Raw genomic sequence first — 16,454 nt, 5'->3', positions numbered from 1 at the left:
AGCTGAGTAGTATTCCTCTGTGTGTTCGTGTGTATCACATCTTCTTAACCCATTCATCTGTTTATATGCATTTACAAATGATTCTTAAAATTAGGCCACACTACTCAAGAGCAGTGACTCTCAAACCTAATTACTTAGGCAGCTTAACAAATATCCTGGTCTCTGGGTCACACCTCAAACTAACATAATCAGGACCTCTGGTGGCAGGGCCCAGGCATCAGGCTGTTTTAATAGTCCTCAGGCAGTTTTCATGCATGTCTGGGATTGGTTATCACTGTTCTCAAACTACACTCAAGTGACTATTAAAACAGCTCTGAAAAAATGCTATGGGGTAATAAATTTTTACTTCTACTATTTCCCTAAGATAAAAGATATAAAATTCAAATAAGTAAGCATTTAAACCAGAACATTTTATATGAGATGGATATCAAATAAGGCTAATTTCAATACCTCATAATCAAGAGTTCTGGCATGGAAGAAAGCAGTCTCTAGACTTTTCTAAGAACTTTACCAACATTCTATTTGTGTCTCTAATACATGCATAATTCACTCTGATAATTGGTTTGCAGCATGCTATGATATACAAATGGAATGCAAATTATCAGGTGAAGTAAATAAAGAAATGTGGGGAAAAAATCTGAGTTTAATGGTGTTAGAATTTAAGCTTATGGTCAAGAACAGACTTTATTATCCACCTTTCTTTTTTGCATCCAGAAAAGATTCTGCATAGCCATGTTTACCTAGCTGATATCCAGTGGAGACTCTTAATTGTATAGCTCAGATTTTACAAAATGCAGAAAGGGCCAGGTTCTGATCTGGATAACAGCACAAGGATTTTGGCAAGAGATGTACACCTCTTGATTTCAGGGAGTTCAGTTTTATTCTTTCAATGAGGTACATAGTTGAGGAAGATCCAGTACCAGATGGTAATGTTGGCTGGGGGTGGTTTTCTCACCTACATTTGGCAGCCCTGCTCAGAAGTGGTGCTCTCAATGCCTAAGACTTCCAGTCTATACTATTTAACATGATCACTGGAAAGCCTTAGGTAGTACAGATGCAATGGAACATCTCATTAAATGTCCTTAATTATGAACATCTGACATCTGTGCTGAAATAGAACTGGATGCAGACTTTGAGTGGTTAGAGATTAAAATTGTGTATTGTTTTTAAGTCACCACTGAAATTCATTACACAGCCAGGCTTATAATTTCTAGAGGCAATTCTGATGTGGAAAAATAGATGTTAAGTTAATGGGCTGCCCATTTTAAAGATGGCCTTAGCTTCAATGGGTTCCCTCTTTCCCAGAATTTATACAATGATTTTAGCCACTGAATTTTTATTGAATAATGATAATTACAGACATCATGATTTGAATACCTAGAATGCACTAGAACATTTAATGCATAAGCTATACTATGGCCCCCCACACCACCAAGGTATTCCTCTTTTGTGGGTGGGGACCCAGGGCCCTATGTGTTTAAGAAACTTGCCAAAGAACATATCTTAAGTGACAGAACCAAGATTCTGCCAGGTGTCTGACTGCCCAGCAGGGTGTCTGTCCACCTTGCCATCAACCCCTGCAGTATTTACAGGAATATAATTAACATTCATTTTTATAAGCAGTAATAATCAGCTGTTTTCTTAAAACTTTCCCTGTAATTTAGTATTTAAACTTAAAAAAAAAATAGTTGAGACTACCAGATTTCATCCTTCAAGATCTTTACCATCCAGGGCCTCCCCGGTGGCGCAGCGGTTAAGTGCTGGGTTGGGAAGCTTCCCGCAGCCTCTGCAGAGCCAGTTCAATCCCCTGCCGCCGGTCGAGGGTCCCACATGGCACGCAGACCTCTCCTATCTTGGCCGCTGCTCCCCTCAGCAGTGTACTTTGGTCCTTCTGCCTGCTCTGCTCCCCGCTCTGGCTCTGGTGAATTCTTTCACCCTCCTGCGCTTCTGACTTTACCCAGTGCTTGTATAAATAAATAGATAAATCTTTAAAAAAAAAAATCTTTACCATCCAAATAGTTCTTATCACATTAAAGAACAGCACCTTATTCTTCATGTACATTTCTTGGTGCTTACATTTTTGGTTTTTAAACACTGCATGATTCTTTTTATCAGAGATTTTAATGAACTTAGAAAATAATAAGAAACTAAATTGAAATGTGTTCATCCTAAATTTGACCTGGCTCCTCACAACTGCAGAAATTCATTTTCACCCTACTCTCCACCCCCTTCTCCAAAGTCTTAAAGCACACACCCACTGGGATTCCCCTCCATTTCCCATAGGAAATATTTCATTCATATAATGTCTCCTTTGTAATCAACACTGAGAAATGTCACTTTGATTAAACACAACTCTGAATGACTAAGACCACAGTATAATAAATTCTCCAGAGCTATCTTTCAGAACAACTGATTGCTCTCCAGTCTTAATCCTCCAGAGTCTTATTTAATCAAAATGATGTTGCTAATTAAGGATTAAAACCTCCGAATAGAATAAAAAAGAAGGATTTTTATTTCTCCTTTGGGCAGGTCAAGGAGGCAGAATTTGCTATAAGGAAGTAAAGAGTCCCTTCCACCTTTGGTAAAACTGCATTATTCTCTCACATTTGGACTTAATCCAAAGTAGGCCTAGTACTTTGTAATATTAATAGAGGAAGAGAGAGAGAGGAGAGAATTGCCTTGGAAGCTACATATGCCTAGGCAATATGTATTCCGAAATTTTTTCATTCAGTGCTTTTAAGTATGAATTTTCTTTAAATATTTTGTCTTTTACTCTCTGTGTATTCTTTGTATCCACCGTTAATGTTGACAAAAAGACAGAATAATTTAGAGAAGTGTTGGTAACCCATTTTATAGAAAAGAGAGAACAAAGACAATGTACCACAGATCTGTTTGACATCCACTGCTGAATAATAATAACAATCAGAAAATTCTCTACTAAATGCCCTAAGATCAGGATTTCAATTATATTCTTGAATTTGCATTTAATAGTAAATTTGGCTCCTTAGATGTAAAAAACAAAGTGAAGGAACAGATAAAAACAAACCAAAACAATCCCTTGAAATCTGGCAGCAGAACTGAGTCTAGGGATGCACGGAGTTGGGGTGGCTGGGATCAAAATGGGGAGAGGGCCCAATGGGCTATGGTAGAGGATTCTGGGCACTTTGATGGGCCACATGGTGTGGTAACATGCATTTGCAGAGTTGTGAACCTGTACCCCTGAAACATGCAGTGTTATAAATCAATGTTGCCTTAATAACCATAATTTAGAAAATAGTTGGCTTTTTTAAAATACGTAAAATTGTATGAAACTCATTGGGAGAAACTATGATTCTCAGAAATGTGATTTAATTTGGGGGAATACAAACTCGGGTATTGGGAATGAAGTAGATGTGAAACAGAGGTACGGCACTGGTTAATGTTTAACAAATTGTAAAATATCTTTCTCATCATCTCTCTGCACTGGCCTGTGAATTTAGAATCCCTGCTGAATTAATCCATTACAGTGTAGATGTAACTGATAGTAACAACTACATTGATTGATCTCCTACTATGTGTCAGGTTCCCTGCCAGCAACATACACATTATCACCTTGAATAAAACCTAAGAAGACATATTATTATATCCCTGCAGAAATGATTAAAGTGAAGCTTACATAGAATAAATGACTCAGCCAACATCAGGCAGCTTGTGTTAAGTGGAGTGGAGACCCCCACCCAGGCCTCCTGGCTCCAAAGTCACATTCTATTCAGTATGACAAGCCACGCCACACTTGTTTACTTGGAGGATATATTTATTGATGTGTTTTGAGAAGTGCTGGTAAGCTGTGTGGGTCTGTACCTGACTCATACCTCCCATTAATACTGACTGAGTCACTGTCACATTGTCGCTTTACCCACTGTAGTGACAGAACCTGAGGCATTGTCATCAAAATGGAGCTAGAGAGCAATCGCCAGGAAGTCCCGTGAGGGAGAGCAATGTCAGACACCTTGTATTCTCTCCTCACTAGTGCAACCTACCAGTTGAAAAAAGACATTGGTTTCCGTGGTCCGTATTCCTGAAGGCTGGAGGCACCCAGTGGACAAATGATGCCTCTTATTCCTCCGGTGCCCAGGCAGATGGCCCACAGTGCTATGTAAAACAACCTGCTCTGCTCCTTTTTTGGAATGTTGTTGATCAGATGGTAAGGGCCTATATAGAAATCCTCTGAAGGAAAAGCAACCACAGATAATAATGCAGTGCCTGTAGGGAAAAAAAGAGAATAAATATGGCAGAGCCCTGTTGAATCACCAAACCACATCATAAACGAGGCTTTTTTCCTCTGAAAGTAGTGTTATGATGTGATGTGACTAAAATATTTGTTAATCGTTGCAATGCTGGAGATAACATGAGTTTCTAAATGTGAAAATTTTCTTCAATAGGTGTTTTAACTAACTCAGAGTCATAGATTTCTTTCCACTTGACCCTGAACTGTCTTTTCTCTCAGAATATATAAGCAAATCAGGCTTGTTTTAGCACAATTAAAGCAATGCAGAAATGCATCAGATACGAACCCAAAAATGCCTGTAACCCCATCCCCAGAGAAAGCCACTGTTAACCAGGGTTATTTGTTCTCAACCAGCAGAGTGATAGAAATGCAGTGATCACAAACATTTCAGAAAACTGCTAAGGAAAATGTTTTAAGAAGAACATTCGTTATTGTAATTAGATGAGAACAGAGCTTCTCTTTTCCTTTTCTAGTTTTCTTTCTTCTTTTAGTATCCTTTTTACTTCTTTTGAAGGATTGCCTTCCTCAAGATGTTCAGAACAAGTCCTCCCAAGACAGGCCACTCTGGCATCTGAATTTTGTTGATCTAAGGTCCATTGAGGCCCTGTAGACTGACAACAACTTTTAATTCATACCCTTTACTACCTAGATGGATGAAAATTGGAGGTATTACCCAAATTAGGATTTTTATCAAAAAAAGCCTTTCTGTTAGAGAAATCTATCTGTATGGCAAGGCAAACCTCTAGTTATAGAGCATCTGGTCTTCATCATATGAGTCTCATTCCCCTCTTCTCTCCCTGAAGCCCTAAGTGCCTAACGCATTTATCAGCTCAGGATTTTATAGATATATACACACACACATATACATATATATATATATATATATATATATATACCCTCATTTTGCTTCACTTCTATTAGAATCAATATCCATATAGATTCCCTGTATGTATGTAATTATATTTGTCCTTTTCTCCAACTAATTTGTCTTATGTTAACTTGATTGCTTGACCAGTCAACCCTAGAAGAACCCCGAGGCATAAGAGAAATTTCCTATTTGACCCTATACTCTCATTTCTCACTTGGGGGGGGGCGGAGGCTGGTGAGAGGCTTGTGAGTAAAAGATGGAAGGAGAGGGCAGAAAGTGAGGAAGAAGGGTTGTCACTTCTCACTTCCATAGAGAGTATACTGTATTTTCTTTGTCCAGTAGAAATTACAATTCAAATCCATATTTTTGTAAGCTCCTAACATTTTGCAAACTATTTTTGCTTATTGTCTCATCTTGGAAAAAGGTAGTGACATCAGAGGCTAGATTTTCTCATTACCATTTTTTTCTTTTTTAAAGAAACAGGTTCAGTGAGGTTAGGTGACTTGCCTAATATTACAGAGTAATCCAGATGTAATCTCCCCCTTCTTAGAATTCCTTTGGTCACGTAGTTAAATCATCAGTTCTCTTTTTCCAGTTTGATTAGTGAAAAATGGCTTTTCCATGTCAGTTTTTTCATTTGGCATTCACTTTGTTTGTTTAAATTTTCTATATAGTTGCTTTATGAGGTTATTTTTCTCAATGAGACTATAAGATTCTCAAAGCCAAGAATTGTGTTTGCATATCATTTACAGTGACTTTTGCAACATAAAGAATATATGTGCATGATAGCTATTTGGTAACTAGACCCTTTAAACTATTGGGTTTGAAGTGTTTCCTGTAAGGTTAACAAGATGTGGAAATAACTGATCTCTTTCTCCTCCCTACCCCCAAATTAGTCTTTATCTCTAGAAGTGTAATGTGAGACCTGACTAGGTTAAGGGTTATCCAAAGAGGATGAGTAGAGGAATTATTATTTGCAGTAGTCATTATTTAATGACAAGGTACTTTCAGTGGTAACTTTGTGTAAATTAGGAAGGGGCTTTACTTCCATCTTTTGAAAAAATGTTGTAATCTATTTATTTCATTAGGTCAAAACTTTGTTGCTATATGCTGTAAAAATTATGTAACAAAATACACAACTCTCTGATGTGTCTCCTCTGTGACATGTGCTGTTGTGCACTGCATGAGCTGCACACCTGTGCTTGACACATAAGCAACAGCGTATGTCATGTCCCTTGCTATTTTTCTGGGGGGTCCACTATCCTTTCTCTTCAGGAACCAGTGGAACTGTTAGAGAAGGCAGACAGGCAAGTATATAATGTGGTAAATGCAAATCTACATGTCTGATCAGAGTGTGGTCAAGCACAGAGAAGCAGGCAACAAACACTATGTGGGTCTTAAAAGAGTAACACAAGCTTTCAAATCTTGGATTTGGGATATAAAGATAAAGTAAAGTGACCATCTCAGGCAGAGAAAAAAGCATGTGTAAGATTAGAACTGAAGGGAAACAGCAAGGAGAGGCTCACAACCCTTGGGGTACCATTGAGACAGTCTGGAGAGAGAAATTTGGGATAGATGGTAAAGTTTATAAATTATGATTTGGACTTTATTTTTTAGATAAGAGAGTCAATCTATAGATTAAGTCTTCAGAGATTCATTGTTGTCAGTAGAAAGATGTGTAGAATGGACTCACTAGCAGTTTAGTAAGAAGACTGTTGTGATGGTCAAGATAAAGAAAGCCTTATTTTTGAGCTAAGGTTGTAGTAATTCTAACAAAAGACACATCTCATTTGTGGTGACTGGTTGCAATTTGATGGCACCTGTGAGTGGGGGACACAAGGAAATAACTCTCAGCAAGAAAATAAATGGGATTGACTTAGGTCTTGTGCTTACCAAATTCTAAAGTTGGGATTTAAGTCTTAGTCTGATGCCTTAGAAGGGAATTTAGACTGACAGGGGATACCATGCTAAACAAGATATTACCCAATGCTACTGATAAGCCTGGTGCCAAGTTAAAAAGCCTAAATCACTCAAGCCTTTACACAACTCTGTTTCTCATCATCACTCTCATTCCTACATGACATATCTTTTACTTTTTCATTTTCTCTCTTTCTCTGTGTAGAGAAAAGACTGCTTTCTTCTATGTTGCAGTCCCAGATCTTGGAACAATAACTGGCACTGAGTAGTCAGTGAGAAATCTTTGTTAAATGTTAAGTGAATATTTGCGTGACAGTGACTTCATTATTATTTTGCAGAAGTGAAGCAGGGAGGAAGTTTACAAGCTTGAAGAACACTCTTGTTGTTTCAGTGAGTGCTAATATCACCTACCTGAGCCTGTGTAATATATTGAATACCTAGTATCCTTTCCTCATGCATCTGCTCCCCTGTCCCCCAAACCCACATTTCTGCTGCACAGTTCAGTATTGGTGAATAGCACACTGCTCTCCCAGATTCCTTGGCTCAGAACCTCTGAGTTAATTTTTGCTCCCTCATTATATTTTTGCCCTTATTTAGTTGCCAATTTTTAATGATTTTTTAATACATTCTCTCTTGGGTTGATACTTGTCCATTGCCTAGGCCATCTCCTTGAGCTTTTCTGGTATCTCTCAATTTTTTTTTAAAGATTTATTTATTTTTATACAAGAACGGGGTACAGGCATGGGAGGGTGAGAGGATTCACCGGAGGCAGAGCAGGGAACAGAACAGGCAGGCTGACAAAATCCCCTGCTGAGGGGTGCAGTGGGCGAGACAGGAGAGGTCTGCTTCGGCATGTGGGATTCTCGCCGGCCGGCCGGGATCGAACCCGTGCTGCAGAGGCTGCGGACAGCTTTACAGTGCGGTGCTCAACCATCTGCGCAACCAGGGAGGCCCTCAATTTAACTTCTGACTGTGGATGTCCATACTGTTTACTGAAGAAAAGAGTTTTCTTAATGTATCCATCGTATCTTTAGTGACCCTTCATTGTCTGGAACAACACTTTGGAATTTTCAACCTAAACTTCTAAGCTATTTGTCTGCCTCCTCAGTATACCACACCAAACAGTCTTGATACTCCCCCAGCACTTCTCAAAATCATGTCACTTCCAAACTTCCGTGGGCATATTTATTTCTTTTTATGTAAAGAAGTACAATAGTGCTTGAATGCATTCATTTTTAGCATATAGCTAAAATTTTTAGCATATAGCTAAAAATGAATAGTCTCTACATCCAATCTTAATTACCTTATGACTAATCAAAAGGCCACCTTTGGTGGAAACATTCCTCCATTATCCTACATGGATCTGAAAAATCTCTCTAGCACATTTCATCTTAGTTGTAAAGCAAATGAATTCTGTTTCACATAGAATTGGTCACAAATTTGGGTTTGATGTAGGAAGGAGAGAGTGTTCTAAGTAGAGAAGACATAGAAAGAGGTAATTATTATAAAATATAACCAGGGCAACAAACAGATATCAAAGCATCCTGCAAAACACACACACACACACACACACACACACACTTACCAGCATCCCTCAAATAATACAGATAATGAAATAAATTGAAACAGCATTCTTCATTTATCACATTTTATGCCTAAGAATCATGTAGGAATAATACAAACTAAAAATCCTAACACGATTCAATTAAATTTCAGAATAATCCAGTCAGAAGAAGCCACTCACCTAGAAAATGTAGAAATAAGCAAATATACACCAGTTTGTTTCTCCCCAGACAGACTTCAGCAAACCATCCAGCAAACACAGGGGTAAGAATTGAAGTTCCAATAAAACACAAATTCAAGATGGCTGCCTGGTAACCACCATAACCAAGCTTGATCGTGCAGAAGGGGATCATATTGCAGACGACTTCTGAGAAGGTGAACCTCTCACACAGATCCACTAGAAGCAGACAGGTTTCAATCCAAATTTTTTTCACAGAGTATGATGAAGAGAAGTAACCCCTATGTCTTTTAGTTTTCTTTTTTTCAATGCTGTGATATAAGGGTTCTTCCTCATTAGTTATTTCAAAGTCTGTAACAGGCATGACTACCCTACTTGAATACAACTTATGTTAGTGGTTTGAACTTGGTTCTTTTATCCCCATCGCTCTAATGAAGGAAAAAAATAAGATCTTTGCTTTGAATTTCACAACTACATGCTAAAGTTTCGTAAGGTTTTTTGCACATAAATGTTGTTCATTTTCATGGTCCAGGAGCCCAGGAGAAGAGGCTTAAGGATTTAAATGTTCATGGTAGCCCAGTGTAGGCAAATCTGATTTGTTTGTCTAATTACTTAGGGACTAAATTAGGCTCTTCATCCAAAATTTTATCGAATTATGTGAATCCAGTTGCATATGTGCGGAAACTCATCTGCCTCACACTGATAAAGGTTTAAATACTGAGGCAGAAGAAGCAGTTTTTCAGGAGAATTTGAGCACTAGATCAAGAAATAATTTGAGTCTAATAATTTCTGATACTTTAATTAAACAAGCCAGAACAGTACCAAGAGATAAAGCGTGAAAGGAAATCTGTTTTGAGGGGGCAGAATACCTTATCATTATTACATTTCTTGTTATTTTTGGTTGGAATTCTGATAAGAAAGCTAATTAGGTAACAAAAGTGCTAGTACATTTAGGTAACAAGCAGAGTTTGCAAGAAAGTAATTTAAGTGCACTAATGAAAGGAGAAAATATTAAACAAAACCTTCTTCCTTTAAGTTGACCCCATGCTTGTAGAACAGGCTCTCAGAGGAAATCAGAATCAAAAGGTGCTATTTGACTCCTTATTATTAGTCAGCAGCAGGGGTACAGCAACCGTCCTACACATGCTTTGGGGAATATTGGATCTGGTATCACCCTGACCCTCCAGCTGGGTGAGTGGATGCTAGCATTCTATTTTGGAAAGCAGGAGGGCACCAATTAAGCTAAAAAAGCAGCAAAGAGAACACTTTAACATTTAGGGGTTTAGCTGCAAGGACATAGGAAGACAAGGGAAGGAAACTATTGGGTCAAAGTCATAATAATTCAACATATAGGGGGTGAATATGTTATTTTCACATTGGAGTCAAAAGCAATAGAATGATAAGGGTTTTTGACTCTGATTCTTATCTTTTGACCTGAGAAATTGGGAGCAAAGCACTTTGCTTTGACCCTTTCTGATAGCCTCATTGTAATGGCATCTATTTCCATCTATGCAGCGTCACACCCTGCCCCCCTCCCCTGTCCCACTTCTTTAGTAACAATGCCCTATTTTTCCTTTGTGTAGAGTGATCATGCAATTTGTTATCCAAACTTGGACACTTTTGTGAGTGAGCACGAGGCTATATAACAGTTATTCCTGAAAAGGCGGATATAAGCTGGGATTGTCTGGGGCAAACTATCCAACCTCCCCCTCCCTCGTGGTCATCCTGCCTTCCTGAAATGACTTCCAATTGTTGTAGGAGATCCTAGGGTGAGGGGTGGGATTGTTATGGTGCAGGTGATCTGCTTGTAGTCAAAATTGCTTTTACTCTTTACCCCAGAGATTTTGATCTAAGTGAAATAACTCAAGGACAGATGTGAAATAACTCAAGACGATGGAATCAGATGACAGTTCCCAAGAAGGAGCTGCCCTTGAGGTTCTGGTGGAGAACTCGGTGTCTCCCCTTGAGGAGGTATGATTAGTTTTTTCTTCTGTAAAGAACACAATGTCCAATTCATCTTGATGGTTTCTGTGGCTTGCAAAGGGCCCAAACAATATTTTGTATGTCTCTCATGTAACAGGAAGTCTAGCCCTGTCATTGGCTCCTGTATTTAGCCAATGCCTGACCAAGAACTCTGTAGTGGTATTGTGCACGCTGGAGAGGGCTGCCCCTTCCCAGGACTGGTGGTGATTGTGTTTGAATTCTTTGGCTTCTCTGTGTATCCTTGCCCAAGAACAGGTCACAGGTGGGGGAAACTTGGCATTTGCTGCGTGGAGTTGAAGCAATAGGGAAACACCTCTTTCTGATTGGTAGGTCTCAATACCAAGCTCAGAGTGAGCTTAAGGACAAGTACCAACTCCACTTGAGAATAACACTTGTCAGGAATATTGAACGTCATCCTCCTTATCAACAAACTGAGCCCTTGAGTGGGGACTTGTGCCTACTTCACTTTCATATAACTCACCTCAAACACAAGCTTGTTCTCTTCCCTGCCCCCTATCCTTCTGCTTCTCCTGATAAAGTAATATTTTCCCTCCAGTATAGAAACAGCATATTTAGATTGGATACAATTTAGAAAATATTTTAAAATAGAAGAAAAACCAAAACAGTAATTGTTTTTAGAGCATTGCATTCCATGGCTCCCCTCCCATATGGCTATTATTTTATTAATAGGTCTTAAATATTTAAATTGTGTGGTTGTATACAATTACTGTATAGTACATTTTCTATCTCTTTGGTAGGTAATGGGATAAGCGCTTTAACATGCCATTATGAACTCTCTGTTAGCATGCATTTTAATAGTTGCATTATGATCTATTGTTCACTTAACTATTCCTCCATTTTTGGTTAGTTACTTTTGTCTCCTATCATTTAAAAGTCAGTTTTTCTTTAACTGTTGACCATAAACTCACATCTGAAAGAATAAATAGCACTTATAAAAATGCTGGAATGACTTTTTATGCAAAATTTCCCTATTCCCAGATAATATTCTTAGGCAAGTTTTTCAGAAATAATATTACTGGGCTAAAATGGGGGAAAGTTATTAGGTGTCTTCATATATAACATTAAACTGCAATGCAAACTCCAGGAATTTCTTTTTTAATTGAAAAGACTGTATAGTTCAAGGGGTGCAAAGGCTTTCATTTATGACTCAGATTTGTGTTAGGAAGATAAAAGTTATAAGCCAACATGTGAGGACATAATGTTGATCATACATATAGGAACTGGAAAATGTATCTTCTTTAATAGAGAAAATTAGAGGCCCATTTGATGAACTGGTGACCTTTCCTCCTGTTTTTTTTTTTTTTTTTTAACTGAATCGCTAGAACAGGCAGACATCAAGTGCTGTAAGGGTTGCATTAGAAACACACCAGAAATGCAAGTCTTGTTTTTAAGGGAACTATTTTTAACTATACAGGATTAAAAAGCATTTCTAAAAATATAGAAATGAAAAAAATGAAAAACCACCTCTATAAGATATCTCCAAGTTGTCTGTGAATTTTGAAAAAAACTCTGGTATCTTTTAAAATGATATTATAATATGTTGCTCTAATGCTTTCAAATTTTATATGTATTTGCAGAAAAACTTTTCATAGGTTCTCTAAACACTTAATAAGCATTTTAAAGAAAGAGCTTTTCTAACTCAATACTTCTCTATAAATGCTATGTACAAATGTCAATTGAAAGTCTTTATTCTTTTAGGTCTATCGATTCCATTTAATTCCATTGACTATGAGGTGTGGTGACTGGTTTAAAAGCATTGCCAGGAACAGGGGTGGGGTTGGTCTTACTATAATTTCATTATTAAAAATTATGCGTCAAAGTCTTGGATGAAATTTTTGCTTCCTCATTAAAACTGTAAAGTGGAAAAGAAAGGAACATAGTGGGTGACATTTTTTTGTTTTGGGAAAAGGACATCTCCTGCATCATAAACAGGCTCTGGCAATAGTATGCTTCCTATACCCCAATCGTTCTATCCAGTGTGAAAGAGAATTCTTCAGCTCCTAGCAGACGATAGCTCACACGATCCCAAGAGATAGAAAATGTTCCTTTCTTCCTTTCGCTGAAGCTCACTGAGAATGAAGGCCATTGTAACCCTAAGGGTTTTTCCTCCATACCATACAATGACAGTTATGAAATTTACTATTGCATTGAGCTCCACATAGAAGGTATATTTGTAGAAGGTACAGTGAGTTATCAACCTATGGCACTTGGCTGGACCACAGTTCCCAGATATTTGGTGAAATATTGTTCTGGATGTTTCTGTGACGGTGTGTTTAGATGAGATTTACATTGAAATTAGTAAGCTTCAGTAAAACAGCTTGCTTTATCCAATCAATTGAAATTTGAATAGAACAAAAGGCTGGCTTCCCTGAACAGGAGAGAATTCTCCAGCAGACTGCCTTTGGGTTTCACCTCCAACATGGATTCTTGCTGGCTTTCCAGCAGTTTGCTTTTCCTCTTGAACTAACCCTGACTATACAGATACTAATGCAGACACCACTCATATCATCCCTCTTTTTCTTTCTATTTTAATCATGAAGGAAACACGTTAAGAGTTAACTGAGACATTTGTCCTGAGTTCCTGGTAAGTTGATAGACACATCCATCTAGATTGCTACTAAATATTGAAGCTTATCACATCCCTTAGCTTATTACCTCTTTTCCAGTTTCTTCTCTACTTTCTCTATAGTTAATGACATTATCATTGACTCAACTATTCAAAATAAACTCTTTTTTCATTTCTTCCTTATTGATTGCATTTACCTTTTTCTAGAAAATGTTTATATTGAGTCTCTACCTGTGCCAGGCATTAACCTGAATTTTTGAAGCTAGGGAGTATTGTGAACTCAAGATTCTAAGTATCTCACCAATCTTTCTTTTTACTTCACTATTTATTTTTAAGATTTATTTATTTATTTATAAAAGCACTGGGTACAGTCAGAAGCACGGGAGGGTGAGAGAATTCACCAGAGCCAGAGGGGAGAGCAGAGCAGGCAGAGTGACAAAATGCACTACTGAGAGGAGCAGCGGGCGGCAGGAGAGGTCTGCACGCCATGTGGGACCCTCGCCCGGTGGCCGGGGATCGAACTGGCGCTGCAGAGGCTGCGGCGGGCAGCTTCGCAACCAGTGCTCAACCACTGCGCCACCGGGGAGGCCCATTACTTCACTTTATCTATGCTGATCTTAGTGTGAGCTTAACGTTTCTCTTCTGTATTACTGCTACCAGTGTTGCTTCATTCCATCTCAAACCTCCTTTGTACATTCATTGATCTTGTCCTCGGATTGTCCTGATTTTTGCCTCATTTATATTATTTACTTAATAGTCCTATTTAAAATGTTTTATATTTTAATGGGGAAATTTTAAATTATTACCAAACATGAAATAACTTGCTACAAAAGAAGGTAAAAATAAATATAATAATACTAATTAAAAATTTTGAGCTGGTGGAAGGTGAATGAAGCATGTAAACATATGGACGTGTGAAGCTGTACCCCCAAATTGTATATTTATGTAAGTTAGTAACAAATCAATAAAACTTGAATGAAACAGGAGTTGGCAGTTAACACTTTTCTTGGTTAGACTTTGTTCCAAATATTTACCTTTGTCACCAGCATTTAAAGTAGGTGGTATTTTGGGCCTCCCCTGGTGGCGCAGGCAGTTGAGTGCAACTCTGTGAAGCTGTCCGAAGCCTCTGCAGTGCCAGTTCAATCCCGGCCGGCCGGCGAGGGTCCCACATGGCGAGGCAGACCTCTCCTGTCTCGCCTGCTGCTCCCCTCAGCAGTGTATTCATCAGTCTGACTGTTCTGTTCCCCACTCTGTCTCTGGTGAATCCTCTCACTCTCCTGCGAATCTGGCCTTTACCCCAGATCTTGTATAAATAAATAAATCTTTCTTTAAAAAAATAAAAAAAAAAGTAGATGGTATTTTTATGAACCCCATCTTACGGTATGAAAACTGAGGCACAGGATGTAACAACTTTTCAAGGCCATTAATAAGTATTAGTGTAGGGACTTAAATCTGACTAGGTGCTCTTACTCTAGCGTCTATGCAGAACAAATGTGTTTTCCTTCATATGATGAAAAAAAATCACAGACCACGTTCAACTACTTTCCCACAGGATTCCAGATGAGTTAATTCCCAAACTATGTGAATTAATTCCTAAACTATGCATTACCTAAAATCATTTCCAATTTCTTCTATTTCATTTACCCTAAAACTTTCAGAGATTTTTTAATAATCTGAATTTGATCTATTTGCTCACTTGCTTAAAGTCTGTGAACTACCCTTTAAACTATTCAATCAATTTCACAATTTTCTGTTGGCACATAAGATCCTTCAGGATCAAGTTCTTGCCCTGTGCTGAAAATCTCCCTGTGCCAGGGTTGGGTGGCATGCCCACAGTTCCACGACTGTGCCAAGAACTTCCAGCTCTTTGTGCTTTTTCACATGCTTTTTCTTCTGCCTGGGTTACTTTTCCATTCACATAGGGACCTCTTTTCATTCTTGTACCCTAAATTTCATAAGTACCACATCCTCAGGAAAAGTTCTACAGATTCTCAGAGATGTCTTCTTTGTATTATTGAAACACTGTGGACATCTCTTTCTTTGGATACATATTATATTGATGTGTTCTAAATTAGCTGTCATGCCTATTTTCCTCACTGACCTTGAATTCTTTGAGAACAGATACACCCCAGAAACAACTAACTTTCATTCAGACATAGTTCTGTAAGAAGTGTTGCTTATTAATCTTTCTAATCTGCTACCAGGATCTTGACTCTGATCACTGAGATAAACCTCTTTGATGCCTATATATTAAAACATTTTGAATGAGTGAATGAATGTCTAATTGAGTTCTTAGATGAATAAATAAAAACTCAAGAAGCATTAGTATGTATTAGGTGGACCCTGTCTGACTACTAACAAATACTTACTAAGCACCTATTAGAAGTCTGACCCAGGGGACCCCATGCTGACAAAATATCAGCCTCACTTAATGAGGTTTCAGTACAATGAGAAGTATCAACCATTTAGCAGAACTACAGTCTAGTGAGCTGTTTGTTGTGATGGAGGAAAAATAAAGTGCCCTTCGTCAATACTTGTACCTCAGCCCCAGAAGACCAGAGAAAGATTTCCATGGAAGCAATCTCTATGTTTGAGTCCTTTACAGGGATAGAATTTGGCTTGAGAAAAAGGTACAAGTTAAGGGTTCCAACGAAAGCATACTCTCTAATGCAGAGCATGTTACTCTTAAAGAACCAAAGAGGTTGTTGTTAATGGTTCAAGGCAGATGCAAATTTAGATAGTCTTGATCAGGAAGCCACGGGATGTTAGGGAGAAATGAGTGGTGAAGCTGAAAAGAAGAAAAATACAGATCATAAAAGACTTTATGAGAGAATTTTGACTCTCTTAAAGTCATTTCTTGTTTATATGCTGCACTTGTCCAGATGGTGAATTCCACAATAAATCAAGGTATAAAGGGATAAATCTTTCAAGGTCTGAGTATGGGTTTCAGTTAAGCAGTATTAACAAGACTCGATCATTTTTAGCTAATGATTTTACTACCATGACCAATGACAGTACTAGTCTAAACATCGAAGCAAACATGAATGGAAAAATATATCTAGATTTGGAAGCAAATTGAGACCAGAATCTT

At 38.1% G+C, this 16,454-nt stretch overlaps 1 protein-coding gene across 1 annotated transcript in view; it reads right to left on the bottom strand.

Moving 5' to 3' along the window:
• SLC15A5 (solute carrier family 15 member 5) overlaps nt 1-9,157 on the bottom strand; it is a gene marked incomplete at both ends in the record, with an annotated part of 78,953 nt that extends 69,796 nt beyond the window's left edge. The window contains 2 exons of the mRNA XM_084255921.1: nt 4,020-4,242; nt 8,797-9,157. Coding sequence (XP_084112047.1) covers nt 4,020-4,242; nt 8,797-9,157 — 584 coding nt within the window. The remainder of the gene's footprint in view (nt 1-4,019; nt 4,243-8,796) is intronic.
• Nucleotides 9,158-16,454: the final 7,297 nt, after the last annotated feature.

Source organism: Talpa europaea (genome assembly GCF_964194135.1).
Source record: "Talpa europaea genome assembly, chromosome: 15".
Classification (NCBI taxonomy): Eukaryota; Metazoa; Chordata; class Mammalia; order Eulipotyphla; family Talpidae; genus Talpa; species Talpa europaea.
Note: the sequence above shows the minus strand (reverse complement) of the source record. Positions and strands in the feature narration are given on the sequence as shown.